The following is a 25711-nucleotide window of genomic DNA, read 5'->3' as shown; positions in this document are numbered from 1 at the left end:
AACCCCTAACTAATATTTTGTGCTACAGGCAGACCCAAACAGCCCCTCCTCCTCTATTGGAGGAACAGGCTGCATCTCCAAGCACCATAAAATCTGCTCAAGAAATGGACATCTGGAAGAAAAACGGGAAACATACAGAGGAACAGACATCGGGGTCAAAATGTCACACATGTGATATTTTCAGTTAAAGAGGTAAACAGAAGCTTAAAGTTTTTATAAACCATAGGTCGCTGAGGTTATATGCCCTCTGGGGCTGAAACAGGAACTCTGAACAGATGTGTGCAGGCTAACTTTACAAATACAATAGAACAGTTGTCCCAGGACAGTCCAAAAACCCCTGAGTATCTCTCAGGAAGTGGCCAACTGCCATCTATTCAGAGCATGTGATCGGTTTCAGGGCAAAGGTCAATTTGGGCCTCCTCCTGAACCCAGGAAATCTGGGACAGATGTGTCCATCTGACAATGGTTCATTGACAGACTGAGAAGTCAGCAGTTTTAACCTCCTGCGTGGCAGGCGAGAATTCTACCACTGAACTACCAATGCATGTCATGAGAATAAACAGGTAGTTTTCTAATTCTGATTCTGGCAGTTTCACAGTGATAAACTTGGATTAATCCCACAGTAGGAATTCTCTGGATATATAAAACCCCCATTAAGAGCCTTCATTTGGGGTCCTGGACGATTCAGTGGCTTGACTGGGCGCCATCTACAGAGGCCATTGCCCTGGTCTGGCAGCGCTGGTTCGAGTTACTCTGGTTCGAGTCACTCTTTACCACATGTCCTTTCTCTTTCTATACCCAATTCCTGTCAATAAAGGCAAGAAAGTCTTTTAAAAAAAAGAGCTTTCATTTTCTGGTTTTACCTTAAAATGTAAAAGAAATGACACGTTATTTTGTAACAAGCTCTTTTGTAAGCTACAAGAGGAAACTATGAGGTCTTTGTATGATGAAAAAACTATTGTGGTGAAAAAAAAACACTTCTATATTTAAAATATGAAAACTTGCAGAATGTAGAGAATCCTTTCGGGACCTCCACATAATCTAAGTGTTTTCCTACCCCACATAGTCTAAGTTTTTCCTATAAGTACCTTCATCCATGGACTTGAAGAAAAACACTGGAGTTTTGGTGTAAATTGCTCAAACAAGGGCTATCTCTAGACACCTGTTGTGATAAATGACACCCTCTCTTCTGACATTAGGGGAGATAACTTTACACACTGAGAGCGGAGCTCCTCGCTCAGGAGGCCGCGTGTGCTTCCTTCCAATCTGAGCCCGAGACAGGCAGGTTATTTACAGCATACAACATTCCTTTGCATTGAGCAAAGTTGCAGAGATTTTTTACGGTCTTTTTTACGGTCACCAAAGCTTTAAAAAACAACAATGATTATATAAAACTGTTAATCTTTTTCTACTACAAGGGAGGTGCAGATGGGGAGAAAGACACACACACACAGATACAGAGAGAGAGAGAGAGAGAGAGAGAGAGAGAGAGAGAGAGAGAGAGATACAGATAGAGAGAGAGACACACAAACTGAGACAGAGAGGGAGAGAGAGACACACAGATAGAGAGAGAGACACACAGAAACTGATAAAAACACAATTCCTCTACAAGAGATGCATGATTTTTATTAATAAACCTCAGAGGAATGTTGTTTAGACAGGTGATTTAGATGAGCTGTTTCAGGGAAAACCTTCTGTGGTGATTAGTTGAGGAAATATTTCTGATGGCAAGAATTGGAATAAAAACTCCTTCCTGGAAATCATGATGTAGCTTCCACACATGTGCAGTTTAAGGGGGCAGTAATGCTCTTTAGATCAAGGCCAGATCTCCACAGAGGAACGGGTCGAGCTTTTTGAGAATCTCAATCATCTCGGAACTGGCCTTTTGACCTTTTCTCCTCACCATATCAAAAAGACAACGGGCCCTTCCTTCTCTTAATTGCTTCTCCACTGACTCATTTTCAGATTGATTGATTACTTTTTTCTCCAGAAGTAGGTCCATCAGACTGCAGAGGTTAGGTTCTGTTATCCCATTAATGAAGCCGTAGCGTATTTTATCCAGTTGCTTTTGTGGCTGGAGGTTCACGTCGGCTTGATGAGGTGAATGGAGGAGATTGGTGGAGCCACATGCTTCACCAACCTTTGCTGGTGTTGAGGAATCACCGGCGATGATTCCACCTGATCCAACATCATCTTTTTGGTTCATCAAGTGTTTTCTGCAGGTAAAATCAGATGAGACTGTTCTTTTAGTTGATTTCAAACTCATGACATCTGGAAATACATCGACTCAGTTCAATTCAGCTTTTGTATTTATAAAGCACAAAGTCATAAAAAATTTAATCTTAAGGCACTTCAGGCACTCTGTTGCTTTAAGTCAAAATTGAAAACCTTTTTATGTACTGCTGCGTGTCAGAAATCCACCATGATGTACTACAACCTTTTTTCCTTGCATCTCATTTGTATTTCTTTTTAGGCGATTTCTGTTTTTAATTGTTTTTTTTTTTTAACTATTTTAAACACTGGTACTTTTAAATTAGAATTTTGAAACGTAATCATATTTAAAATTTTGTAAATTCTGTTATGTTTTTCTTTTTACAAATTTTTTTTTTATCCCCGATTTTTTTCCCCATTCCCCATCACCCAGTGCTCCTAAGCTACAGTCCTGGCCATCCTCTACCAACCCCGGGAGGGCCCTGAACAGGTCTCCTCCTTAATTTGAGGAGTGAGCAGGCCGCTCTCATTTCAGACTAGAAGCGGATGCTACCCCCCCCCTCCCGCTTTAGGCTTTTACCAACTTGGTATTAACCATTAATATGTATGTAGACAAAAAAAGGGGGGTCCAACCCAGTACTAGCAAGGTGTTGCATCGTGGGACGTCTCCCAGCAGTCTAGGTCTATAGCAGCATCACTAAGGGATCAACCTGGATCCGGGCTCTTTTAAATTGTGGAGACTGTGTGTTCAACTGCATGAAAGATTCTGGGCTCTAAGATTCCTAATAATGTTAATAGTTCATAAGAAATCTATTAGACGGAATTTTTATAAGACCGAACCCCCAATTCTCAATCAGTGGGTGTGTTGGTGGAAGAAATTACCTTTAACCTGAGGACCAAAGGAGTTACCTTTCACTGGGAATGGACAGATGTGAACAAGACTATTCATCACACTGGACCTGATGCTCCTTCCTGGTAACATCAGAGGAGGCCCCTGAGTTCCCTTTTGTTTTGTCCATTTTATTATGTACTGTATGAAAGTTGTCACCTGTTTGTTTAACCTTAAACAGAAACTAATCAAATAAAAAATGCGTTTATCACAGCAGTTATTAGATTTTCAAATTATATTTTTTACTGCTAGACTGATAATATAATAACTGATTATATAATTGAAAAATGTTATGATTTTATTGGATCAACAACTTTGAATTGAATTATTTTTAAGTTACTGTTTTTGTTCTGATAAGGTTACAAAAACATTGACAAGGTTATTGGTGGATTTTACATTATTGGTCCTTCAGAGCTGTTTAGAGCTGGATCTCTGCTCTGATAACAACTGGTTTTGTAAAAAACTGCTGGAAGCAGCAGGACCGACTCCAACCTCCACTGACCTGAGAGTCTGCAGCTGGTAGTCTGGACTCTTCACCAGATCAGACAGCTGCTTCACATCTGCAACCTGCAGGTTTGTGTTCCTACTCAGGTCCAGATGTTTCATATGTTTCAGAAGGGAGGGGTTGGACTTCAGAGCTGAGTCCAGAGAAGAACAGTTGATCTTTGACAGACTGCAGAACTTCAAGCTGAATAAAGACACCAGTGAAGAAGAAACCAGAGCAGTAAGATGGTCAGTGTGGATCAGCAGGAGATCAGCCTGATGTCTGCAGGTTAGTGTCAACACAACTTTCACATCAGATTCATTTGAACACACAACTAAAACATGTCTGACCTCAGAGTCTCCAGTCTGCAGTCTGGACTCTTCAGGAAATCACACAGATGTTTCACTCCTGCATTCTGCAGCCTCTTGTTGTTACTTAGGTCCAGTTGTTTCAGATGGGAGGGGTTGGATATCAGAGCTAAGACCAGAAAATTACAGCCGTTCTCTGACAAACTGCAGCGCTCCAACCTGAATGAAGAATAAAATATGTGAGCTGAAGCCACAAGGATGCAGGTTCCAACAGTCCAACAGAACCAGTGAAAAAGAGCTTCATCAATATTAATGACATCATGCTGCTGCTCCAATAAAGACGTAGTGACTTCAGCTCTGCAGCTCCACCAGTGGATCCATCCATACAAACTCATGTTGTGCAGCCAAATGATTCAAGTTTCCGCACAAACAAACTGGGATAAATGTCCATCCATTATCTATACCGGCTTTATCCTTTGCAGGGTCACGGGGGTCTGCTGGAGCCTATCCCAGCTCATTTCAGGTGAGAGGCAGGGGTTACACCCTGGACAGGTCACCAGTCCATCACAGGGCCACATATAAACACACAAACCATGCTCACAACCACACTCACACCTACGTATATAATAATAATAATAATAATAATAATAATAATAATAATAATAATAATAATAATAATAATAATAATAATAATAATACATTTTGTTTGTATAGCGCTTTTCTAGGGACTCAAAGACGCTTTACTTTAGTAAAAATCATAAAATCAGTACACGTAATGACACTAAAAACACTTTACAGTAGTATAAGATCATAAAAACAGTACACATAGGACAATTACATGACACGGGACATTGATCACACATTAAAAGCAGTTCTGTAAAGGTGAGTTTTGAGATGGGATTTTTTTTTAAGTCAGCTGAACATAAATCATTTAGTTTTGAGAATGACATTGATCCAGATGCACATTTTTACAAAGATTGGAACTCTGGGTCCAAATACTACACGTAAAATCAGTTTAATGAACTCAGTTTGGAAGGATTTTCAATTATACATTTTAATAGTCGAAGCCTCTATGCAAATTTTGCTCAAATCAAAGAAAATGTGCAATCATTAAAACATAGTTTTCAAGTCATTGCCATTAGTGAAACCTGGCTTACAAATGAACTAATTTTATATTAGAAGGATACAATCTTTTTAGTGTGAATTGCAAAAATAAAAGGGCTGGTGGAGTGGCTTTCTTCGTACAGAAATATTTTCAGTGTAGATTGGTTGACAGTACAGTTGTGGAGGATATCATGGAGAGTCTGACAATTGAAATTAATTCCACTAATCTGAAAAGTATTATTGTGAGTTGCATATAGGACACCTGGCTCCTGCATCGATTCCTTTATTAATTCCTTGGTTGATATTTTAGGTAAGGTATGTGATAAGAAACAAGTTTTTGTTTGTGGCGATTACAATATTGATTTAATTAAATGGAATGAACATAAAATGACAGCATAATTTTGTAATACGATGTTTAGTTTAGGTATCTGGCCTTTAATTGATAAACCGAGTCGAATAACTAAAGACAGTGCAACACATGTAGACAATATTTTTACGAATACTCATCATCAAGTAACAAGTGGTTTACTCATAAGTGATGTCAGTGATCACCTTCCTGTTTTTGTAGTTGTGCATAAATGCATAGATGCATAGAGTAAAAATAACATACAAAAAACTTGGAAGGTAATCAATCACATTATTCAGAATAAAAGTAATAACTCAGAACTTCCAGATTATTTTATTAATAAAGTGGATGATTTAAAAAATATTGTTGATGAGTCCAATGACTACTTCGTAGATGTTGGAGCTTCGTTGGAAAAACAGATTACTGTATCCGATGACAATAAAAATATGTTTAATTTGATCAACGCTGATGTCAGTTCTGTGTTTCTAAGTGGAATACATGAAACTGATCTTATTGAAATTGTAAGAAACTTAAAATATAAGAGATCACTTGACATACACTCCATTGATACAGTAATTATTAAAGATGTTATTGATTATATTGTCAGACCTTTGACCTATGTTTGTAATCTTTCTTTCCAAAAATGAATTTTTCCAAACAACACCAAGTTAGAAAAGGTGATCCCAATTCATAAAAATGGAGATACAGTAAACACTATATGGAAAATTACAGACCAATATCACTTTTACCGCAATTTTCTAACATTTTAGAGAAATTGTTTGTCCATCCATCCATTATCTATACCCGCTTTATACTTTGCAGGGTCACGGGGGTCTGCTGGAGCCTATCCCAGCTATTTTCAGGCGAGAGGCAGGGGTTACACCCTGGACAGGTCGCCAGTCCATCGCAGGGCCACATATATACAAACAACCAGACACACTCACACTCACACCTACGGGCAATTTAGAATCATCAATTAACCTAACATGCATGTTTTTGGACTGTGGGAGGAAACCAGAGTACCCGGAGGAAACCCACGCAAGCACGGGGAGAACTTGCAAACTCCACACAGAAAGGCCCCTGCTGGGCCTGGGAGTCGAACCCAGGCCCAGCAGAATCTGAGTCCCTTTAGGGGCTCCGTAGAGTAGCCCGGCACTCATTTGGTCTGTCCTCAGTCACTCTACGGTTGGAAGCGGCTGGTGGGTGACGAGGAGGTTCACGGCGTGTCCTGCACCGCGGCTGCAGCAGCAGCACCAGAGTCCTGACTGACGCTGTGCTTCAAACACAGAGGAACACGATCAGCGCTATTATATCTATTATAAGTCTGATATGTGATGACATTAAAAGTATGACATGAATCTAGCTTCATTTCACCACCTCACCGCCTGCGTCGCCAGTTCCCCATATCTTCAGACTGTTTATGCGCGAGGGTCAGCATTGGCGTAGAGATACACATATTTTTCAGTTAGTTTCTTCTTTTTAAATCGCAACCTTTGCGTAGAAGGTGGCTTGCGCATCTTTCAAGCCCTGTTTTGTGCACAAGCGAGCTTTATAAATGAGGCCCCAGAGCAGTAAGATGGTCAGTGGGGATCAGCAAGAGATCAGCCTGATGTCTGCAGGTTAGTGTCAACATATCTTTCACATCAGATTCATCTGAACACAAAACTAAACATGTCTGACCTCAGAATCTCCACTCTGCAGTCTGGACTCTCCAGGAAATCACACAGATGTTTCACTCCTGAATCCTGCAGGTTGTAGTTGTAACTCAGGTCCAGATGTTTCAGATGGGAGGGGTTGGACTTCAGAGCTGAGACCAGAGAAGAACAGCAGATCTCTGACAAACTGCAGCACACCAACCTGAATAAAGAATAAAAGATGTGAGCTGAAGTCACCAGGATGCAGGTTCCAACAGACCAACAGAACCAGTGAAAAAGAGCTTCATCAATATTCATGACATCATGCTGCTGCTCCAATAAAGACATAGTGACTTCAGCTCTTCAGCTCTGCAGCTCCACCAGTGGATCTATCCATACTAACTCATATTGTGCAGCCAAATGATTCAAGTTTCCATGAAACATGTCAGGAGGAATTCTGGGACAAATGTCAACTCATTCATTTGAATGAAAAAAATTGTTTGAATGTCAGAGACGCACAAAAGTGATGAACTGATGTCTAATATTTCATATAGTAAAACTAGTTTTATATAGATGAGAATTAGAAAGGTGATGGCAGTTTTATTTCACTTTTCTTACTTCAACACGTGTATTTAGGGCCCGAGCACTGACAGTGCGAAAGCCCTATTGTATCTGTAGGATTTTTTTTTTTTAAAGGCCTTCTTACAGTGCGAAGGCCCTATTGTATCTGTAGGAATTTTTATTATAATTTTTCTTCTGACGAAAGGAGGGCCTTTTTGCCCCCCTAAACGTGCCCAAAAAGTCACCAAATTTTGCACACAAGACAAGCCTGGCGAAAAATTTGGTATTTAATAGTTTGCATTAATGGCCGTGGCCTAATGGCTCAACAGCGCCCCCTAGAAAACTTTGTGCCTCAAGCCCCACAATACGGTTTGACATACATGCACGAAAATCTGTACACACCTGTATCATGTCGCAACTTAAAGAAAAGTCTCTTGGCGCCATGTCCGAAACCGGAAGGAAGGAACCGGAACAGGAAGTCCGCCATTTTGAATTAATCGTGTCATTTTGGCGCAATTTATGCCATTCCTTCGGCCGTTAATACGGCCCGAACCGTAACCGTTTTTCTCCATAACCTTCACGAGAGCATAAAGTATGATGTAACCATGTACTGTAAAACTAGGAACCTAGAGATGCGGGACATCAGAAGGTACGCACAGATCGCATGGGAAGCTAGGGCCCGACCAGCGAGGGGCCCTGAGCGCGGTTCCGAGATGTATGCAGTCCGGAAAACTGAGAACCGTTGGTTAGAGTTCAGAGACGATGAGGTTCTCCACGCCAGGGCTGGACCTGAACCAAGTTCCAGGGACCCCTACCACCCTCGCCCGCCGCCAGGTCAGTCAGCATACGAACCGCAGTACATGGAACAGCAGCATAACGAAGGGTGGTCTAACGACATGTCCAGACAGCATGCGGAGTATGAAGACCCAGAGCTGAAATACGTTAAAAAGGGTCAGAAGCGTCAAAAAGATAACTACCTCATCAAGGACATAATAGCGGCTATATGGGGACTAGCTAAATCACCTCGCTCCCCCGGGCCACCCGAGGATCTGGGCACCAGGCCACCGACAGCATGACTAGGCGGGACCACCCCTCCCCCCCCCCCCCAGCCATGGCCAGGGTCTGCCTGGTGGGGGTGGAAAGGGCTGCGCGTGCAGCTGCACTTCCCTCGGTGAGTTCGTCCATAATGGACCGGGTCGGCATGTTGATTGCTCATCAGTTCGTAACAGCTGTGTTGTGTTCTCGCTCTTCTAGACACAGGTCCCGGGATCAGACCCAAAAGCCCCATCTTATGTTTTCTCCCTAGATGCCGTGCCTTTCTCGGAGGCCCCGAGACCACTTGAAGGCAGAGTCTGGAACCAGAACACCCGCCCCCAGGGGACGGGAACCAAAGGGTCAGCCCTGTGCTCCTCGTCGACCACACCCCCTTCTTGTCCTCGAGGGTAAGGGGGGGGGGGGTCAGGTTGGTGTAGCTCTCAAATAGTGGAGTCACTCGCATGCATAACATTTTCAGGGTCACACTGGCGGGTGGATCGTGGGGAGCCGGTCCCAAAATCCTCGGGGGGAAACCGTTACCTCCTGGCCGCCACCCGCTGGTTTACCAAATGGGTGATCGCTGTCCTTCTGAGCCATGCTTTCAGCCGCCGGGGGCTCCCCGGTCGGGTGGTCCGGACAGAAACAAACATTTGGCCTTAGATGTCATGACAGCTCCCTTTGACACCCAGTCCCCATGTCAGATCCAACGAGCTAATCGAACTATTGCCCATATGCTGCTAGATCTCAGGGTCGGCAGGTCCACGCCGCATCGCTCGGTTGCGATGACACCACTCGAACGGATGGCTGGTCAGCAGATGAAGTTGCCACTTCATCCATTGTACCCGCCTGAAAATGTCAGTGTTGCCACCGCCCACGCCACGCCTCGGTCGACTTTTGCATGGGCACAAAGGAGCACTGAAGGCGCCAGGGTATACCATAATCATACGTCCTCTCGAGAGTACCAAATAGGGATTAAGAGTTTCCTCTCCCATTATCCAAGGTCGGTTCCCGTTACAGGACAGACCCCTTCTGATTCGTTCTCTTCCTCAGCACCGCTCTGCCAAGGGATTAACATGTAGTGAACACCCGTTAAGCCCGGTCTGCTTTTGGCAGTTACGCATCGAGTGTCCGTAATCTAACTAACCCCCATTTTTCTTTTCAGTTTTTATTTATCTTTTATCTACCTCACCTTGATTTGATTTTAGTTTTTTTATTTCGGTCCATTTGGATACAACATAGTACAACATAAAAAAAAAGTCCAATATTTTTAAGTGGCACCGAAAAGGTACAGTATAGGCTGAAGCCAAGGCTTATTATGCCTACCCTTTTATGAACCTCGACTCAGGAGGTTTTATACAAAACAAAACTAATAATTTGGGTTCAAACATTGAAAAAGAATGGATATATTGGACAAGTAACCAGTAAGCAAAGACAAAAAAACAAAGACGAAAACAAAACTAAAAAACATACTATAAATTGCAAGAAGTGATAAATTAAGTGGTTCTTGGCAAGAGACTGTACAGCGAGGAGAGCAGAGGTTAAGAGTAGGGTGTGTAAAAAAGAGAAAAAATAAGAATTTTTTAACATACCAATTGGCTTACAGGGCACCTGCATGATGTGGTGGTGCTTCACCAACTCCTCGGCTAAACGACCGCGGAGAGCGGCCATGCAAACACTTGCTTCGATTTGCTACTATCATGGTATTATTATAATATTATCATATCAATGTTTTATATTTATTTAATATTTTATTTTTGAACTTGGTTACAGTAGTGCATAGTTTTAGTTCATTTTCCAAATTATTCCATAGCTGGACCCCCTTTATTGATATAAGAAGTGATGTCACTGTATTATGCAATTGAATCATTTTATTAATTGAATGTGTTTCGTTTTGTTTTTATATTTCTCTTATACCATGGTTCGTATAGTGTAGATAATCTGATTCGCCCAGACCAGCCTCCCGCCCTCAACCGGGATTTCATGACAGATGGACCGTGACCGCTTTTCTAGCTCCGACAAGCGGACCCAGCATCCTTGTCATCGGAACTAAAGGGGGGACTGTTGGACACCACCATGTGATCATGTGAACTCTTATTGAACATTTTGTGAATATGTGAATTCGACTTCTAAGCTGGCTCAACCCCTGACTTGAAATCAGCTTTAAAATGCCTCTTAAAATGGCCGCTTTGTGAAAAACTACAAAGACCAACGTGCCTTGGGGGCGGCGCCTGAAGGGCGCGGGTCCAATCACTGGCCAGGCGCTGATGACATCACTGCAGCCCGCGGCACGAAAAACCTCAGTTTCCCCCAGCTCTGCGTCTCTTTCCCAGCCCAGCCAGACAAGATAGACCCATCCTGCCGACCAGCGCATCTGGACCATGTCTCCCCATTTTTCCCGAGAGCTGGCGGGGAAGAGTGCCGTTTGGGACCTGGATTAATGGGCCGAGCGTAAGATCCGATACCAGAGCGCTGTGCTCTTGACTCTCTCTGCCTTTAACCCCCCCTTTTCCGTTCCGATCCCTCTCCTGCCCCAGGAACCGTGGCGTTCCAGGGACGATCGCCAGCGTGAAGCAGAATCCGCCGCAGAAGCTCCAGCCTTGGACCCGTCCAATCACTAGCAGCAGCGAACTGAAATGAATTATGGCCAAAGGAGGTGCAGGCTTTTGGAATGACCAGGTTAGTCTAACTGCTTGAACTTAAGTCCCGATTACTGATGTTGTTATTGATATTCATGATATCGGTTCTCGGTTGTTCCTCTGGCATGTTTGCCTTTAATGAACATCCTGAGGTTCTCTGGTAGAAGTCTGATACTAGATTAAGAATAAAACACCAAAATACACACCAATCCTTTTACTGTAATTAATGTTGATGTTAAAATATTGTCCAAAGCAGCTGTTTAGAGATCAGAAGCTGATTTAGCAACAATTATTAACAGTAGCATGGATCTGTGGAGAGCAGCTGGACTTTCATATCAAGTGTCCAGTTTTTTTATAATTATTGTAAATAACCAAAATGATGCTTTCTGAGAGCAGAAGGATAAGAAATTAAAATATTTTCTTTTTAGTCATTTAGACATGTGTCATTTAGAATTTGACTTGATGTTCAAAACTCTGCGTACGCCCAAATTCACGCAGGTTCCTTTGAACATCACAATCAGCGTGGATTTGAGCACACATGCGGGAGCACAACACTCCGCCTCGGACTCTCCTCCCTCAAATACATATATTTGAATATGATAATGAAAATAATTATCCATTAAAAACCACTCATCCTAACAAGGAACTTGCATAAACAAGTAAAATTAAAAGCTGCAAGCAGCGATGAACGGGCCCTCGCACCCTTGTGCATGTTCAGGCGTGCTGCAGTGGAAGCGCTTGTATGACTTGCATGTAGATTCTTCAGGCCTAGACATTTAGCGGATGACACCACCCACGACTCTCTATATCAAGCCATTCAAAAGTTATGTAAGAAAGTAAGAACTATCAGATATTGACCAATCAGGAGAAGGGGTGGGGCTAATTCATGCCAATGAAGGTCAAGTACTCAAAACCGAGTCAGATGACACCACCCACGACTCTCTATGTCAAACCATTCAAAAGTTATGTCAGAAAGTAAGAACTATCAAATATCGACAAATCAGAAGAAGGGGCTGCGCTGATTTGCAGCAATTATGTTCAAGGACTCAAAACCGAGTCCGTTGACACCACCCACGACTCTTTATGTCAAAACATTCAAAAGTTATAGCAGAAAATAGGAACAATCACATATCAACCAATCAGAAGAAGGGGCGGGGCTAATTCATGCCAATGAAGGTCAAGTACTCAAAACCGAGTCCGATGACACCACCCACGACTCTTTATGTCAAACCTTTCAAAGGTTATGGCAGAAAATAGGAACAATCACATATCGACCAATCAGAAGAAGGGGCGGGGCTAATTCATGCCAATGAAGGTCAAGTACTCAATACCGAGTACGATGACACCACACATGACTCTTTATATCAAACCATTCAAAATTTATGTTATTAAGTTATTAAGTAGGAACTATCAAATTCACAGAATATCACCAATCAGATGAAGGGGGGGCGCGCTTGTTGGCATCTATCGTCGCCACGGTAACGCTTTTGACTGAGAAAAGTAATGTGCATCGTCGCAGGATGGAGACGCATATTTTGATGTATAACACACCTGGGTGCACGTTACGGTTCGGTCCGTATTAACTGCCAAAGGAATGGCATAAATTGCACCAAAATTACGCAATCAATTCAAAATGTTAAAAATGGCCGACTTCCTGTTCGGTTTCGGCCATGGCGCAAAGAGACTTTTCTTTAAGTTGCGACATGATACAGGTGTGTACCGATTTTCGTGCATGTACGTCAAACCGTATTGTGGGGCTTGAGGCACAAAGTTTTCTAGGGGGTGCTTATGAGCCATTAGGCCACGCCCATTAATGCAAACCGTGAAATATCAAATTTATCGTCAGGCCTGGCTTGCGTGCAAAATTTGGTGACTTTTGGGGAATTATCAAATATGGACCAATCAGATGAAGGGGGGGCGCGCTTTTTGGCGTCTAGCTTCGCCTCGCTAACGCTTTTGACTGAAAAAAGAAATGCACGTCGTCGCAGGATCGAGACGCACAGTTTGATGTATAACACACCTGGGTGCACATTACGGTTCGGGCCGTATTAACTGCCAAAGCTATGGCTTAATTTGCGCCAAAATTACGCGATTAATTCAAAAGGTTCAAAATGGCCGACTTCCTGTTCGGTTTCGGCCATGGCGCCAAGAGACTTTTCTTTAAGTTGCGACATGATACAGGTGTTTAGCGATTTTCGTGCATGTACGTCAAACTGTCATGTGGGGCTTGAGGCACAAAGTTTTTTCTGTCTGAACCAATCAGATGAAGGGTGGGCGCGCTTTTTTGCGTCTAGCGTCGCCACGGTAACGCTTTTGACTGAGAAAAGTAATGCGTGTTGTCACAGTATGGAGACGCACATTTTGATGTATAACATACCTGGGTGCACGTTACGGTTCGGGCCGTATTAATGGCAGACTTCCTGTTTGGTTTCGGCCATGGCGCCAAGACACTTTTCTTTAAGTTGCGACATGATACAGGTCTATACCAATTTCCGTGCATGTACGTCAAACCGTATTGTGGGGCTTGAGGCAAGTTTTCTAGGGGGTGCTTTTGAGCCATTTTGCCACGCCCATTAATGCAAACCATTAAATATCACATTTTTCGCCAGGCCTGGCTTGCGTGCAAAATTTGACTTTTGGGGCACGTTTAGGGGGACAAAAAGGCCCTCCTTTCGTCAGAAGAATAAATGCAAAAGTAAGTGCTCGGGCCCTAATAATAAAAAATTCCTACAGATACAATAGGGCCTTCGCACTGTAAGTGCTTGGGCCCTAATAAAGAATTCCTACAGATACAATAGGGCCTTCGCACTGTAAGTGCTCGGGGCCCTAACAAATAAAAAAAAAACATCGGCTGTGAGCTGGAGACAGTCCTGTCAAAAGTTGAGGCCTGGAAAAAATAATTTATTTGGAGGCATTTCTTCCAATTTCAGCTGCATTACATCATGGGGATTGCTGTTCTTTCCTTTGTGTTGCGTTCCGTGAAAAGTTTTGGTTTTATTATGGTCGAAAGGATTTGTGAATGTTTATGGGCAGCGATAATGCATCATTACACCCTGCTTTTCTTGTTTGTATTTTAAGAACCGACACCAGAACTTAAGTTTGTGGACGAAAAAAGGCTCCTCGTCCCGCTTTTTTGTCACACTTATTATATACTGACGGATTAAGACCAATGTACATGTGTATTGAGTTTTACACATTGTGGATGTCCGCGATCACCTCTCTCATAAGTAGGTATAACAATATGAACAATATAAACTTATATTTAAAACATGAAGCATCACGATCTGATTCCTCCGCTGCAGAAAGACAACTTGTGCCGACGGGATTATCGAGGTCCACACGTGAGAATTAAAGAGCAAAGTTGCTGTAACTCGGAGTGTTGCATCCGCAGGAGGAGAGACCGGCCTCCATCACCGGAGAAACACTTTCTGGAGTCCTGCAGCACCTGCAGCCGACTCGATATGAGACTCTGAAAGTTGCCTAAACATTCAATAAAAAACGTATTTAATTCATTGCTGAATCACATCAGTTCGTACAAACCAACCTTTCCATGACATTTTAGTTTTACTTTAAAAGACAACGTTACGGGGCTTCCGGTTGGTGAGCAGATGGAGTAGACGTGTTTCGTGAGTGCTCCCGTGAGTGCCAAACTTTTTAAACCACCAAGCCCTCAAACTTTCAAACTTTTTCCTTTAAAAAGGATTCCCTGTTGCTGTTTTTCTTTTTTTTTGTCTCGAACGAGCCCACTTACCTCCGAGATGGCTTCGAAGAGCGGCAAGTCGGGCAAGAAGGACGACGCTGGCGCTGTCTTAACCCTGGCGGCCATTACCACGTTGCTGGAGGAACACCGCGCTGCCCTGGCCGCCGAGTTCAAAAATACTTTCAGTCAGCTCGACTCCAAACTCGACCAAACGCGGCTCGCGGTCGAGGACCATGGCCAACGTGTTTCGTCCCTTGAACTCGCCACAGAAGACCTCAGCCAGCGAGTTACGGACCTTGAAGGCATCTGCTCGACTCTACGGGATGATAATGCTCGGCTGAAGGCCAAGGTGGTGGATTTGGAAAGCCGGAGCAGAAGGCAGAACATCCGTATCCTGGGCTTACCAGAGTCGACCGAGAGCGGATCTCCGGCGGCTTTCTTCTCCAAGCTGCTGTGTGAGGTGTTCGGGAACGATACGCTGCCGTCACCGCCAGAGATAGACAGAGCGCACCGCTCGCTCGCCGCCAAGCCGGCCCCGGGACAGAGACCGCGTCCGGTCATCATCCGCCTTCACCGGTACCAGACGAAAGATCTCCTCATCAGGGAGGCGCGCCGGAGAGGAAAGTTGGAATATCGCGGCCAGCCCATCCGGGTCCTGGAGGATTACAGCCCCGAAGTTGCCAGCCAACGAGCGGAATACAGCGGAGTCATGTCGGAGCTCTACCAGCTGGGTCTGAGGCCGGCTCTGCTCTTCCCCGCCCGGCTCCGGCTCACGCTGTCCGGGGGGGCCAGGAAGTGGATCGGCTCCGTGGATGAGGCGCGCAAATTCATCACGAGTCGCAGCAAAGCTTCAAACCCGCCGTAACGGGACTGTTGGAGGCTGCCACGGCTCCGCCTGCAGCCCGGTGCGGCTCACTGACGCTCACGGACTGACTTTTTTTTCTCTCTCTTTTTTTTTTACGTGAGTCACATTATTCCTGAGGGGAGGGTGAGTAACCCCGCGACAACCAGTATTTTCTCTGTTGTTAGTTGGACTGCCCCTTTGCAAATATTATTAATTTGCAGTTATTTTTGGCTATTTGAGGGAAGGGGAAAAATAAGTGGTGAAGAGGGAGAGAAAAAAAAAAAAAAAAAAAAAAAAAGCTTTTCCGATTTACCTATAAGTTTTGTAATAATTGTAAGCTGTTAACCTTACTTTTACGCTGCTTAAGTCGGACGTTTTATATTTTATATTTTTGTACAAATATTTCTGGGCTCATATCGGGACTTACAGGTCAAGATTTGAGAGGGTATTTCTTTTTTTTATTTATATCTACACGTTTTAAGGTGCTAATATGTATACACCCATGATACGGGAGCAAAAGCTATTAGTGTGTAGGATAGGAAGATGCGTTATTGCACTTTGTTTGTTTTGAAGAGCTTGCTGCTTTTTTTTTATTTTTCTATAGCAGCTGTCTTAGTTGGGGAGGGTGGGTCGGGGGGATATGTCACTGCCAGAAACTTTGCATTAACTCTTTTCAACTCATTACTTAATGTGGGTCACATTCAACCTCCTTTCCGTTTTCTTTTTTTTTGCCTAGGTCATTGTGCACACCTAATTTTTCTTCTTAGATATTATGAGTAGATACTTGAAGTTGGTGAGCTGGAATGTTAAGGGTCTGAATCACCCTGTTAAGAGGAAAAGGATCTTCTCACATCTAAAACACCTTAAAACAGAAATAGCCTTTCTACAAGAAACTCATATTCGCAGTTCTGATAATAGCCGCCTGTTCCCGAGGTGGTCAGGGCAGAGATTTCACTCCTCCTTTCAAGCTAAGGCCCGAGGAGTTTCAGTTCTGATCAGTCAGGATGTTTCATTTGAGCAGCACAATGTGATTTCTGACAAGTTTGGTCGCTACGTGATCGTTTCTGGGAAATTATTCAATACATTGGTCGTACTTGTGAACGTTTATGCCCCTAATTCAGATGATGCAGTCTTTTTTGAACGACTGTTTTCACTGCTCCCTGACCTTAATACATATTCTCTCATACTGGGTGGTGATTTTAATTGCTGGCTCGACCCAGTCCTAGACCGATCCTCTACCAACCCCGGCACAGCAAGTAAGTCAGCCCGTCTTATTCAGGCGTTCCTTTCTGACTACGGTGTTTGTGATGTGTGGCGTTCTTTACATCCATGTGACAGAGAATACTCCTTTTTCTCACAAGTGCACCACACATACTCGAGGATTGATTATTTTTTTATTGATAATCAACTGATTCCCCTGGTTCATTCCTGTGCTTATCAGAGCATTGTCATTTCCGACCACGCTCCTGTGGTTCTAACCATGTCCCTTCCTGACCTACCTCAGAGAGACAGACAGTGGCGATTCAATTCAACTCTGCTGTCGGACACAAATTTTGTTAAATCAATGGAAACGGAAATAGCCTTTTTCCTATCCACGAATATGACTCCAGGAATGTCTAGTCTAACTGTCTGGGATTCCCTCAAGGCTTATCTCCGGGGACAGATTATATCCTACACTGCTAGGGTGAGGCAAAAATCTTATAGGGAGCGATCAGACCTTGCCCGCCAAATCAAAGAGGTCGATGAAGAATATTCTCGGACTAAATCCCCAGATCTTTACAAAAAGCGGCTAGAACTTAAAACTAAATTTGACCTGCTTACCACTCACCCAATTGAACAGTCACTTCTGAAAAGTAAAACCAGGTTTTATGTTTATGGAGACAAATCTGACAAATTATTAGCCAACCAACTTAAAGGCTCTAAGGCTAAACAAAATATTTCTAAGATTCGATTACCAAATGGCCATGTAACTACAGACCACTTACTCATAAATGAAGCATTCAGGGACTTTTATACCCAGCTATACACCTCGGAATCTCAGACTGATCGAGATGAGATTGCAGACTTTTTAAATAGTCTTAGTATTCCCAGTCTTTCACCAGATCTAAGGAAGACATTAGAAGAACCGATATCCCTGATGGAAATTACTCGAGCCATTTCTTCACTGCAGTCGGGTAAATGTCCTGGCCCTGATGGCTTCCCGGCGGAATTTCTAAAGAAATTTTCTACTCTGCTTTCCCCATTGCTATCTACAGTTCTTTCAGAATCCTTCAGCCACGGTTCCCTCCCTCCTTCTTTTTCGGAGGCCTGCATCACCCTCATAGCTAAAAAAGGGAAGGATCCTACTGAATGCGCCTCCTACAGGCCCATCTCCCTCTTAAACACAGATGCTAAAATCCTAGCTAAAGTCCTAGCCCATAGGCTGGAGAATGCCCTCCCCACAATTATATCTGAAGACCAAACTGGCTTCATTAAAGGTAGGCAGTCTTACTTCAACACAAGGCGACTGTTCAATATTATCTACTCTGCCTCTGAGGCTATCCCTGAATGCGTTGTCTCTCTGGATGCGGAGAAAGCATTTGATCGCGTCCAATGGGATTATCTCTTTGCTGTGCTGGACAGGTTTGGTTTTGGTCCGAACTTTGCTCTGTGGATTAAACTTCTCTATTTACACCCAACAGCCTCAATTCGTACTAACTCTCAACGGTCAAAACCATTTAATCTGCATCGTGGAACCCGTCAGGGGTGCCCCCTTAGTCCCATGCTTTTTGACATGGCTATCGAACCGCTTGCCACAGCGCTCCGATCTTGTGAGGATGTGTCCGGTATCTGGAGAGGTGGCAGGGAACATAAGGTCTCGCTTTATGCCGATGACCTCTTGCTTTTCATCTCTCACCCTCTGGCCTCATTACCCCCTGCGCTGTCACTTCTCAGTCAGTTTGGGAAACTCTCAGGCTATAAACTGAATCTCAGCAAAAGTGAGCTTTTCCCTACCAATCTCGAATCGCATGCTTTAGACCTTTCCAATTTTCCCTTTAAAATCGTAAATGACAAATTCTCCTATTTAGGCATATCTGTGACAAGGAAACACAAAGACCTGCTCCAAGAGAATCTTATCTCATTGTTAAATGAGACCAAACAAACCCTTACACAATGGTCACCCCTGTCAATGTCTCTTGTGGGTCGCATCAATTCAGTTAAAATGACCATTTTACCTAAATTTTTGTACCTTTTCCAGACCTTACCACTCTTTATTCCTGGTTCTTTTTTTCAGTCCCTTGACTCAGTTATATCTTCATACCTATGGCGGGGTAAACGGCCACGTTTGAACAAAACTCATCTTCAAAAAATTAAGTCTGCAGGTGGTCTGGCCCTCCCAAACTTTCGTTATTATTATTGGGCTGCTAACCTGCGCTGCCTTGCATTCTGGTCCTTCTACTGCGACGGCGCTGACCGCCCTGACTGGGTGGCGATGGAGTTACATCCAACTGATGACCTGTCAATTCCTGCCCTACTCGGCTCCTCACTTCCACTTCCTTCACTTAAATCAATCAAAAACCCAGTGGTTAAACATTCCCTTAGAATTTGGGCCCAATTTAGGAAGTTTTTTGGTTTTCACAGCTTCTCTCTTCTTAGCCCCATTGCATCAAATCACTCTTTCAAACCATCCCTTGAGGACCCCACCTTCCAGGAATGGCACAGGAGGGGTATGAATCGTTTTAGAGATATGTTCATAGACGGCACCGTGGCATCTTTTGAGCAGTTAAGTAGTAAATTCAGCCTTCCAAAATCACATTTCTTTAGGTATCTTCAGGCTAGACATTTTGTTCTTTCCCAGACACCCAGCCCTGGTGCATCGATAGGCTTGACCACAGTTGACAAAGTTCTTGCCACAGACCCATTCAAAAAGGGGCTCATTTCGTCTTTCTATGGCATGTTGCTGGATCTTAGGAGTGCCCCTACAGATAAACTCAAAGCAGCATGGGAGCAGGACTTAGGGCTTCCCTTATCAGAGGATACCTGGGAGTCCATACTCAAACTGGTTAATACAACCTCCCTGTGCGCACGTCACTGCTTAATTCAGTTTAAAGTGGTACACAGGGCTCATATTTCCAAAGCAAAGTTATCCTCCATGTACCCAGATATTAGTCCATACTGTGTAAGATGTAAGGTAGCAGAAGCCTCTCTCATCCACATGTACTGGTCCTGCCCATGTCTAAACAAATACTGGATGGAAGTCTTTCATACTCTCTCTCTGGTGCTTAAAATCAGATTAGAACCAAACCCACTGACTGCCCTGTTTGGGGTCATGGAGGGAGGAAGGAAGTTAACCACTGCACAGGGGCACACTTTGTCTTTTGCCTCCCTTTTGGCTCGTCGGGCAATTCTGTTCAGGTGGAAGGATCCCTTCCCTCCTACTCGTGCACAATGGCTGGAAGACATCATGTCCTGCTTAAAACTGGAGAAAATTAGATACTCGCTTCAGCAATCAAATAAGTTCCAGAAAGTGTGGGGACCTTTTCTAGAAGCATTCCAGACCCTGTGAACTATACTTCATATTTATTTTGTATTCCTAGTGCAGGCTTTTGATGTTAGAGTGACCTCATATTGTGATTAGTAATCTGGCAGTGACATGGGAGGGATTAGTTTGGTCTGTAGTTTGTTTTTGTTACTACTTTATATTTTTTCATACTGTTTAATTGTTTTTTATATTTTGTACACTGGTGTATGCTATGATTAACATGCCCATGCCTACTCAAAATATTTGTAATTGACATGCAGCATTTCACCTTTTTTACTTTGTGAAAATTTTAATAAAAAGATCTTGAATTAAAAAAAAAAAGACAACGTTACAGAACCGGTTTTGCGCTGCAAAATGTATTTTAATGTTTTTCTGTCCAGACACAGTTATGGGATGTTTTAGGATCTGGCTTTTATCTCGAGTAGGCGTCCCATACGGTCGTCATGGTGACAGAGATGTCCGACCTTCAGTAGCTCCAGCTGAAAGATCCTGTTGGTCTGAACCGGAGCAGCTGGTCCAGTTCAGGGCAGCGATCCAGAAGGATCCTCTTGGTGACCTAAACTGGTCCAGTCTTAGTCCTGGACCAGCAGATCGGTGTTATCTGATGCATCAGCAGGTTCCTCTAACGGAGCCAAGGTTGCCGTTGGGATTTGCGGGTTCCATCGTTGAGCTCCTGCCTTTAGTTCATGTGGTTGATTGTGAGATTGTTGCAGCTCCACTCGTGTGTAACTTATCTAGTGATGTGTGTGATGTGATGGACTGTCGTGTCCTTCACGTGTGGTCGTGAACGTTTTGTTGACTTCACGATTCCTCATATTCTGCACTTCACTGCATCACCAGTGAGTGTCGCCAACGGACAAAACCTCAGAAAAGCACGTACGCCAGACATGATGTGCGCGTGAAAGACCGCAACTTTCTACGTTCAAATCAATTTTCGAACATTCGACCGTGAGCGTAGAAGTGCCATATGCACGTTTTTTGTGCACCGCACGTTTCGAACATGAGGCCCCCACCAGTTTCTGGTGGGTTCTGGCTTCCTTTTCTTGGGTTTTACCAGGTTATTCAGGTTTTGTCGTTTTGTGACCCGTTTCCTGTTTTAGTTTGAATATGTGTGTGTCTGGGTGACAATAAAAGCAAACAATTTCTCCACTAAACCCCGTGACCTCTTTCCTGTCAGCTGACACCGGCTCACCTCAGGGCTGTGTGCTGAGTCCCCTACTCTACACCCTCTACACCAGGGGTATTCAACTAAAACTTTAAGAGGTCCATTTAGAGAAAATGTACTCAAGCGAAGATCCAAAACATCATAATATATATATATATATATATATATATATATATATATATATGTGTGTGTGTGTGTGTGTGTGTGTGTGTGTGTGTGTGTGTGTGTGTGTGTGTGTGTGTATTCAAGTAGCCACAAGCAGCACAATGTAACTTTCAGCTTTTGTTGATACAGACCCCTCAGACCATGACAGAGGTGTCATTAAACCTGTTTAATAAAAGGTTAAGGTTGATGTACCATCACAATGACTCTGGAAATATTATATTAAGGTGGAAAAGTTTCATTTTGCTGCTTTAACATGTGTAACTTGAATTACACATATATTTTTTTCTCTTATTAGGTTAAAGAAGGACTGCAATAAAAAATAAAATAGATTTTATTTTATTTTTCAAATGCTATCTTATTTTATTTCTCTACCAGCAATTTGAATTTCCTCTTTTCTTTGTTAATTGTCTCAACACCTTTTTATAATAAATGACTATAAACACATCTTAACAATTGAACAGTTTTTCAGTTTTTCTTTCTTCCCCTCTTATAATCTTATGCCCTCACTTTCTGTCGCTCAGTGAGAGAACTGAGCTCTAATTTCTCCTGCCAGGACTTTAAATCTGGGCTGGATGGTGTCAGGTTCACATGTGTCAGGTGCACATGTGAAGGTGCTCATTGGTGAGCCTGGAACAATATTTAGTTTTAATTATGTTCATTGTGGAGAAAGCTGCCTCACAGCTGTATGTGGACCCAAACATGGTTAGAATGTTTTAAGATGGTCAACATATTTTCTGTGACTTCAGTTCAGACTTGAGTGGTAAACGGCGGAGCCCGCCGACTGAGCGGCAGCCGACCTCCCTGCGCGCGTCCCCGCGTCGGCTGCCGCTCGGTCGGGTTGTTCCTGCGGCTTTCTGGGCCGCCTCCACGGCGCAGCTCCCCCGGGAGCCTCGTCTTCTTTTCGGTAGCGAGCCCGAGTCTCCCCTTCCACCACGGAGCCGCCACCGGGCAATCACGGGCAATTCACGCGCCCCCCTTCCCCCTAACTTCTCATGGTGGCCTCAATTACATCCACCTTAAGCCTGAATTATGGTTCCGCTTTAAATCAACGCAGAGCCTACGCTGGTACGGCGAAGGATACGCGGCGACGCGCACCGTAGGCCCTGCGTTGGTGTAACGCGGAACCATAAATCAGCCTTTACAATAATACATTGGGCGCGCGTACACGGATTTGATTGGCTGAGCAGCATCATGTGGGATGGCTTAACTGGTACGCTATTGGTCTGTAACAGTGGTGTAAAGTAACGAATTACAAGTACTTCGTTATTGTACTTAAGTAAGATTTTTGAGAATTTGTACTTTTATTGATACTTTTATTTTTCTGTACTTGTACTTTTACTTCGTTACATTTTCAAGGAAAAAATCGTACTTTTAATCCGCTACATTTAAAATTGGACACGTCGTTACTCGCTACAAATTAAAGTCTTACATTAAATGAAAATGTAGGCTTTTGCCGTGAAAACAGCACACCGGGGCTGCTCCATGGGCTGCGCTCATAGAGTAGCCTATGAGGGGCTGCGCTCCAAGGTGGGCGGAGTTCTGTTTTGCCAACCGCCAATAAACACCATTGAAGAAGAAGAAGAAGGGCGGAGCTACTACGAAGACACGAGCAGTGCTTAAAATGGAGGAGGAACGCGACACGCTTTCAGAAGAATGTATTCCGACCTGGACATGGATTCCGCTTCAGAAGTCATTCCCACTAGTACAACTTCTATCGGTGATTGTGAAGAAGGTGAAACACACCCGTGGCCTTACCTGGCGACGATGTTCGAGTTCATTCGGAGGGAAGAATCTTCCTACCGACTGAAATGCAAGTTGTGTGCGCCTGCAAACAAAGAACTGTCTGCGTTCAGCAACTCGCCCTCAAACCTCAAAGTGCACCTTAAGGTATGTCTTATGTGCCTGTGTAATTCATAAATATTGACCATACAACTGCTGTATTTAAAAAAAAAAAAAAAAAAAAAAAAAAATGTACCGTGCACCCAATTACGCAATGCGCCGTTTGTATTGTCGTAAAGGCCGGAGGATCCTCCGTCGCGTCGAGGACCGACGAGGATGGGTGGGCTGACGTGTTTTGTTGGGCTGGACTGTTGTTTAGGCTTTTGCAAAAGCCGGCACCATTTCCGAATTTTTGCTACCGCTCTCTTTTTAAATACCACACTTGTATGCTTGTGTGTGTATTGTTGTAAGGCGGCGCTCCGTGTGTCTAGAGGCGCCTTTTCGGTCTGTGCGCCTTATGTGTGTTTTAAATCAAAAGATGACACACAAAACGCCTTTCCCATAGACATATATAAATGCTGCGTTCCATTTACCTCGGAAATCGGAACTAGGAACTGGAAATGGCAGCCATCTTGGAATGGTAACTCAGGGGTGGTGAAGCTTCTCCCACTTTCCCAGTAGGAAATCCCACTTCAAGGGGTGTTCCAGTTGAAAATTCCGACTGGGAACGGGGAAATCCCGACTTCCGAGGACAAATGGAACGCGGCATTAGGCTAGATGACTCGTCCACGCTGCTGCAACGGCGTCACACGGCGGCCATCTTAGGTCGGGGTCTCCAGCGTCGTTCACCGGCGGCCATCTTGCCACAGGAGAGCTCGCTCACTCATAACATTGTGTTTAATGGTGCCTGTACTGCAAAACAACCTTAACTTGCTCAATTCTCAACAGATTTTCAAACAGTTTGGTTTGTTATGAACGTCAGAGATGTAGTTATGACACTGCATACTTGTGAATAATTATAAACATTGAAAAACGTACTTTTATATGAATAATAACCATATAACGTGTGTGTCATGATATAAATACATCATAATGTAGTAATATATAAACTTGTTATAATGTAATAATATATATTTTATATGGTAATAATATATATATATATGTTATAATGTAAATATAAATATTACTAAGAATATGTACTGTTTCTGGTTATTTTCAATGTTTATAATTATTCACAAGTATGCAGTGTCATAACTACATCTCTGACGTTCATAAAAAAACAAACTGTTTGAAAATCTGTTGAGAATTGAGTAAGTTAAAGTTGTTTAAGCAGTACAGGCATCATTAAACACTGTTATGAGTGAGCGAGCTCTCCTGTGGCAAGATGGCCGCCGTGTGCCGCCGTCGCTCTGCATTGGCAGCAGCGCGGACGAGTCATCTAGCCTTTATATATATCTATGGCCTCTCCACACGGCGCCTTTCAACACGGCGCGCCAAATGGTTATGAAAATATGGTACTTTGCCAATATTAACAAACCGCTCCAGTACATGTGGGTAGAACGCGTGCGTGCCCCCCCACACACACACACAAGCGTGTCACAAATGGCAACTTTATTGTTAAAAAAAAAACATTTTCATAATGGGTTCCCTTTACTGATTTACTACTTTACTAAATCATTGATAACTGTCTATCCTACATATCAACATGACTTTTGTAATGTATAACAATAACATTGTGAAAATCATAGTAGCCTGTTGATGAGCTAACATTTTTTCTTTTTTGTCTCCACATTGATGTAGCGGAAGCATCCAAGCCAATTGAACCAATATGAAGAGCTGGCATCAATAAAACGGAAACGCCGTCCTCCTACAGCATCTTCCAGCCTCACACAGACCACAATGATCAATTCCGGCAACATGGTAACCCAAAGCACAATAGAAAGGGGTATTGTGAAGTATATCACAGAAGCCCTAGAGCCATTCTCTACTGTGGAAAAACCAGCCTTCAAAGAGTTTGTCACTACTCTTCAGCCTAAGGCAAAAATTATCTCAAGGCCCACCCTGCGTTTAAGAATTGACGATGCTGCCAAGAAAATGAAAAAGGCGGTCACTGAGAAAATGATGGCTGCGGACCACGTTGCCACCACCACAGACTGCTGGTCAGCCAGAAGAAAGAGCTTCATTGGTGTGACTGCCCACTGGTTTGACCCCGACAGCCTAGAGAGATGCTCAGTAATCCTGGCCTGTAGACAACTGAGAGGTTCCCACACGTTCGATGTTTTGGCTAATGCACTCAATGATATCCATTCAGAGTATGGCATCCGAAACAAAATTGTGAGGACCACCACAGACAACGGTTCCAACTTCCTAAAGGCTTTTCACGTTTAC

The 25711-nt window shown here is 43.5% G+C and overlaps 1 protein-coding gene across 1 annotated transcript in view; it reads right to left on the bottom strand.

The window, feature by feature from the left end:
• Positions 1 to 1606: 1606 nt before the first annotated feature.
• LOC133423392 (NACHT, LRR and PYD domains-containing protein 14-like) overlaps positions 1607 to 25711 on the bottom strand; it is a 43104-nt gene continuing 18999 nt past the window's right edge. Inside the window, exons 6-9 of the mRNA XM_061713573.1 lie at positions 7023 to 7199; positions 3935 to 4111; positions 3603 to 3788; positions 1607 to 2216 (exon numbers count right to left, since the gene is read on the bottom strand). Of these exons, the coding sequence (XP_061569557.1) occupies positions 1811 to 2216; positions 3603 to 3788; positions 3935 to 4111; positions 7023 to 7199 (946 nt within the window). The 3' untranslated portion in view covers positions 1607 to 1810. The remainder of the gene's footprint in view (positions 2217 to 3602; positions 3789 to 3934; positions 4112 to 7022; positions 7200 to 25711) is intronic.

The sequence above is a fragment of the Cololabis saira genome, chromosome 22 (genome assembly GCF_033807715.1).
Source record: "Cololabis saira isolate AMF1-May2022 chromosome 22, fColSai1.1, whole genome shotgun sequence".
Taxonomy (NCBI): Eukaryota; Metazoa; Chordata; class Actinopteri; order Beloniformes; family Belonidae; genus Cololabis; species Cololabis saira.
This window is presented reverse-complemented; position numbering and strand designations above follow the sequence as displayed.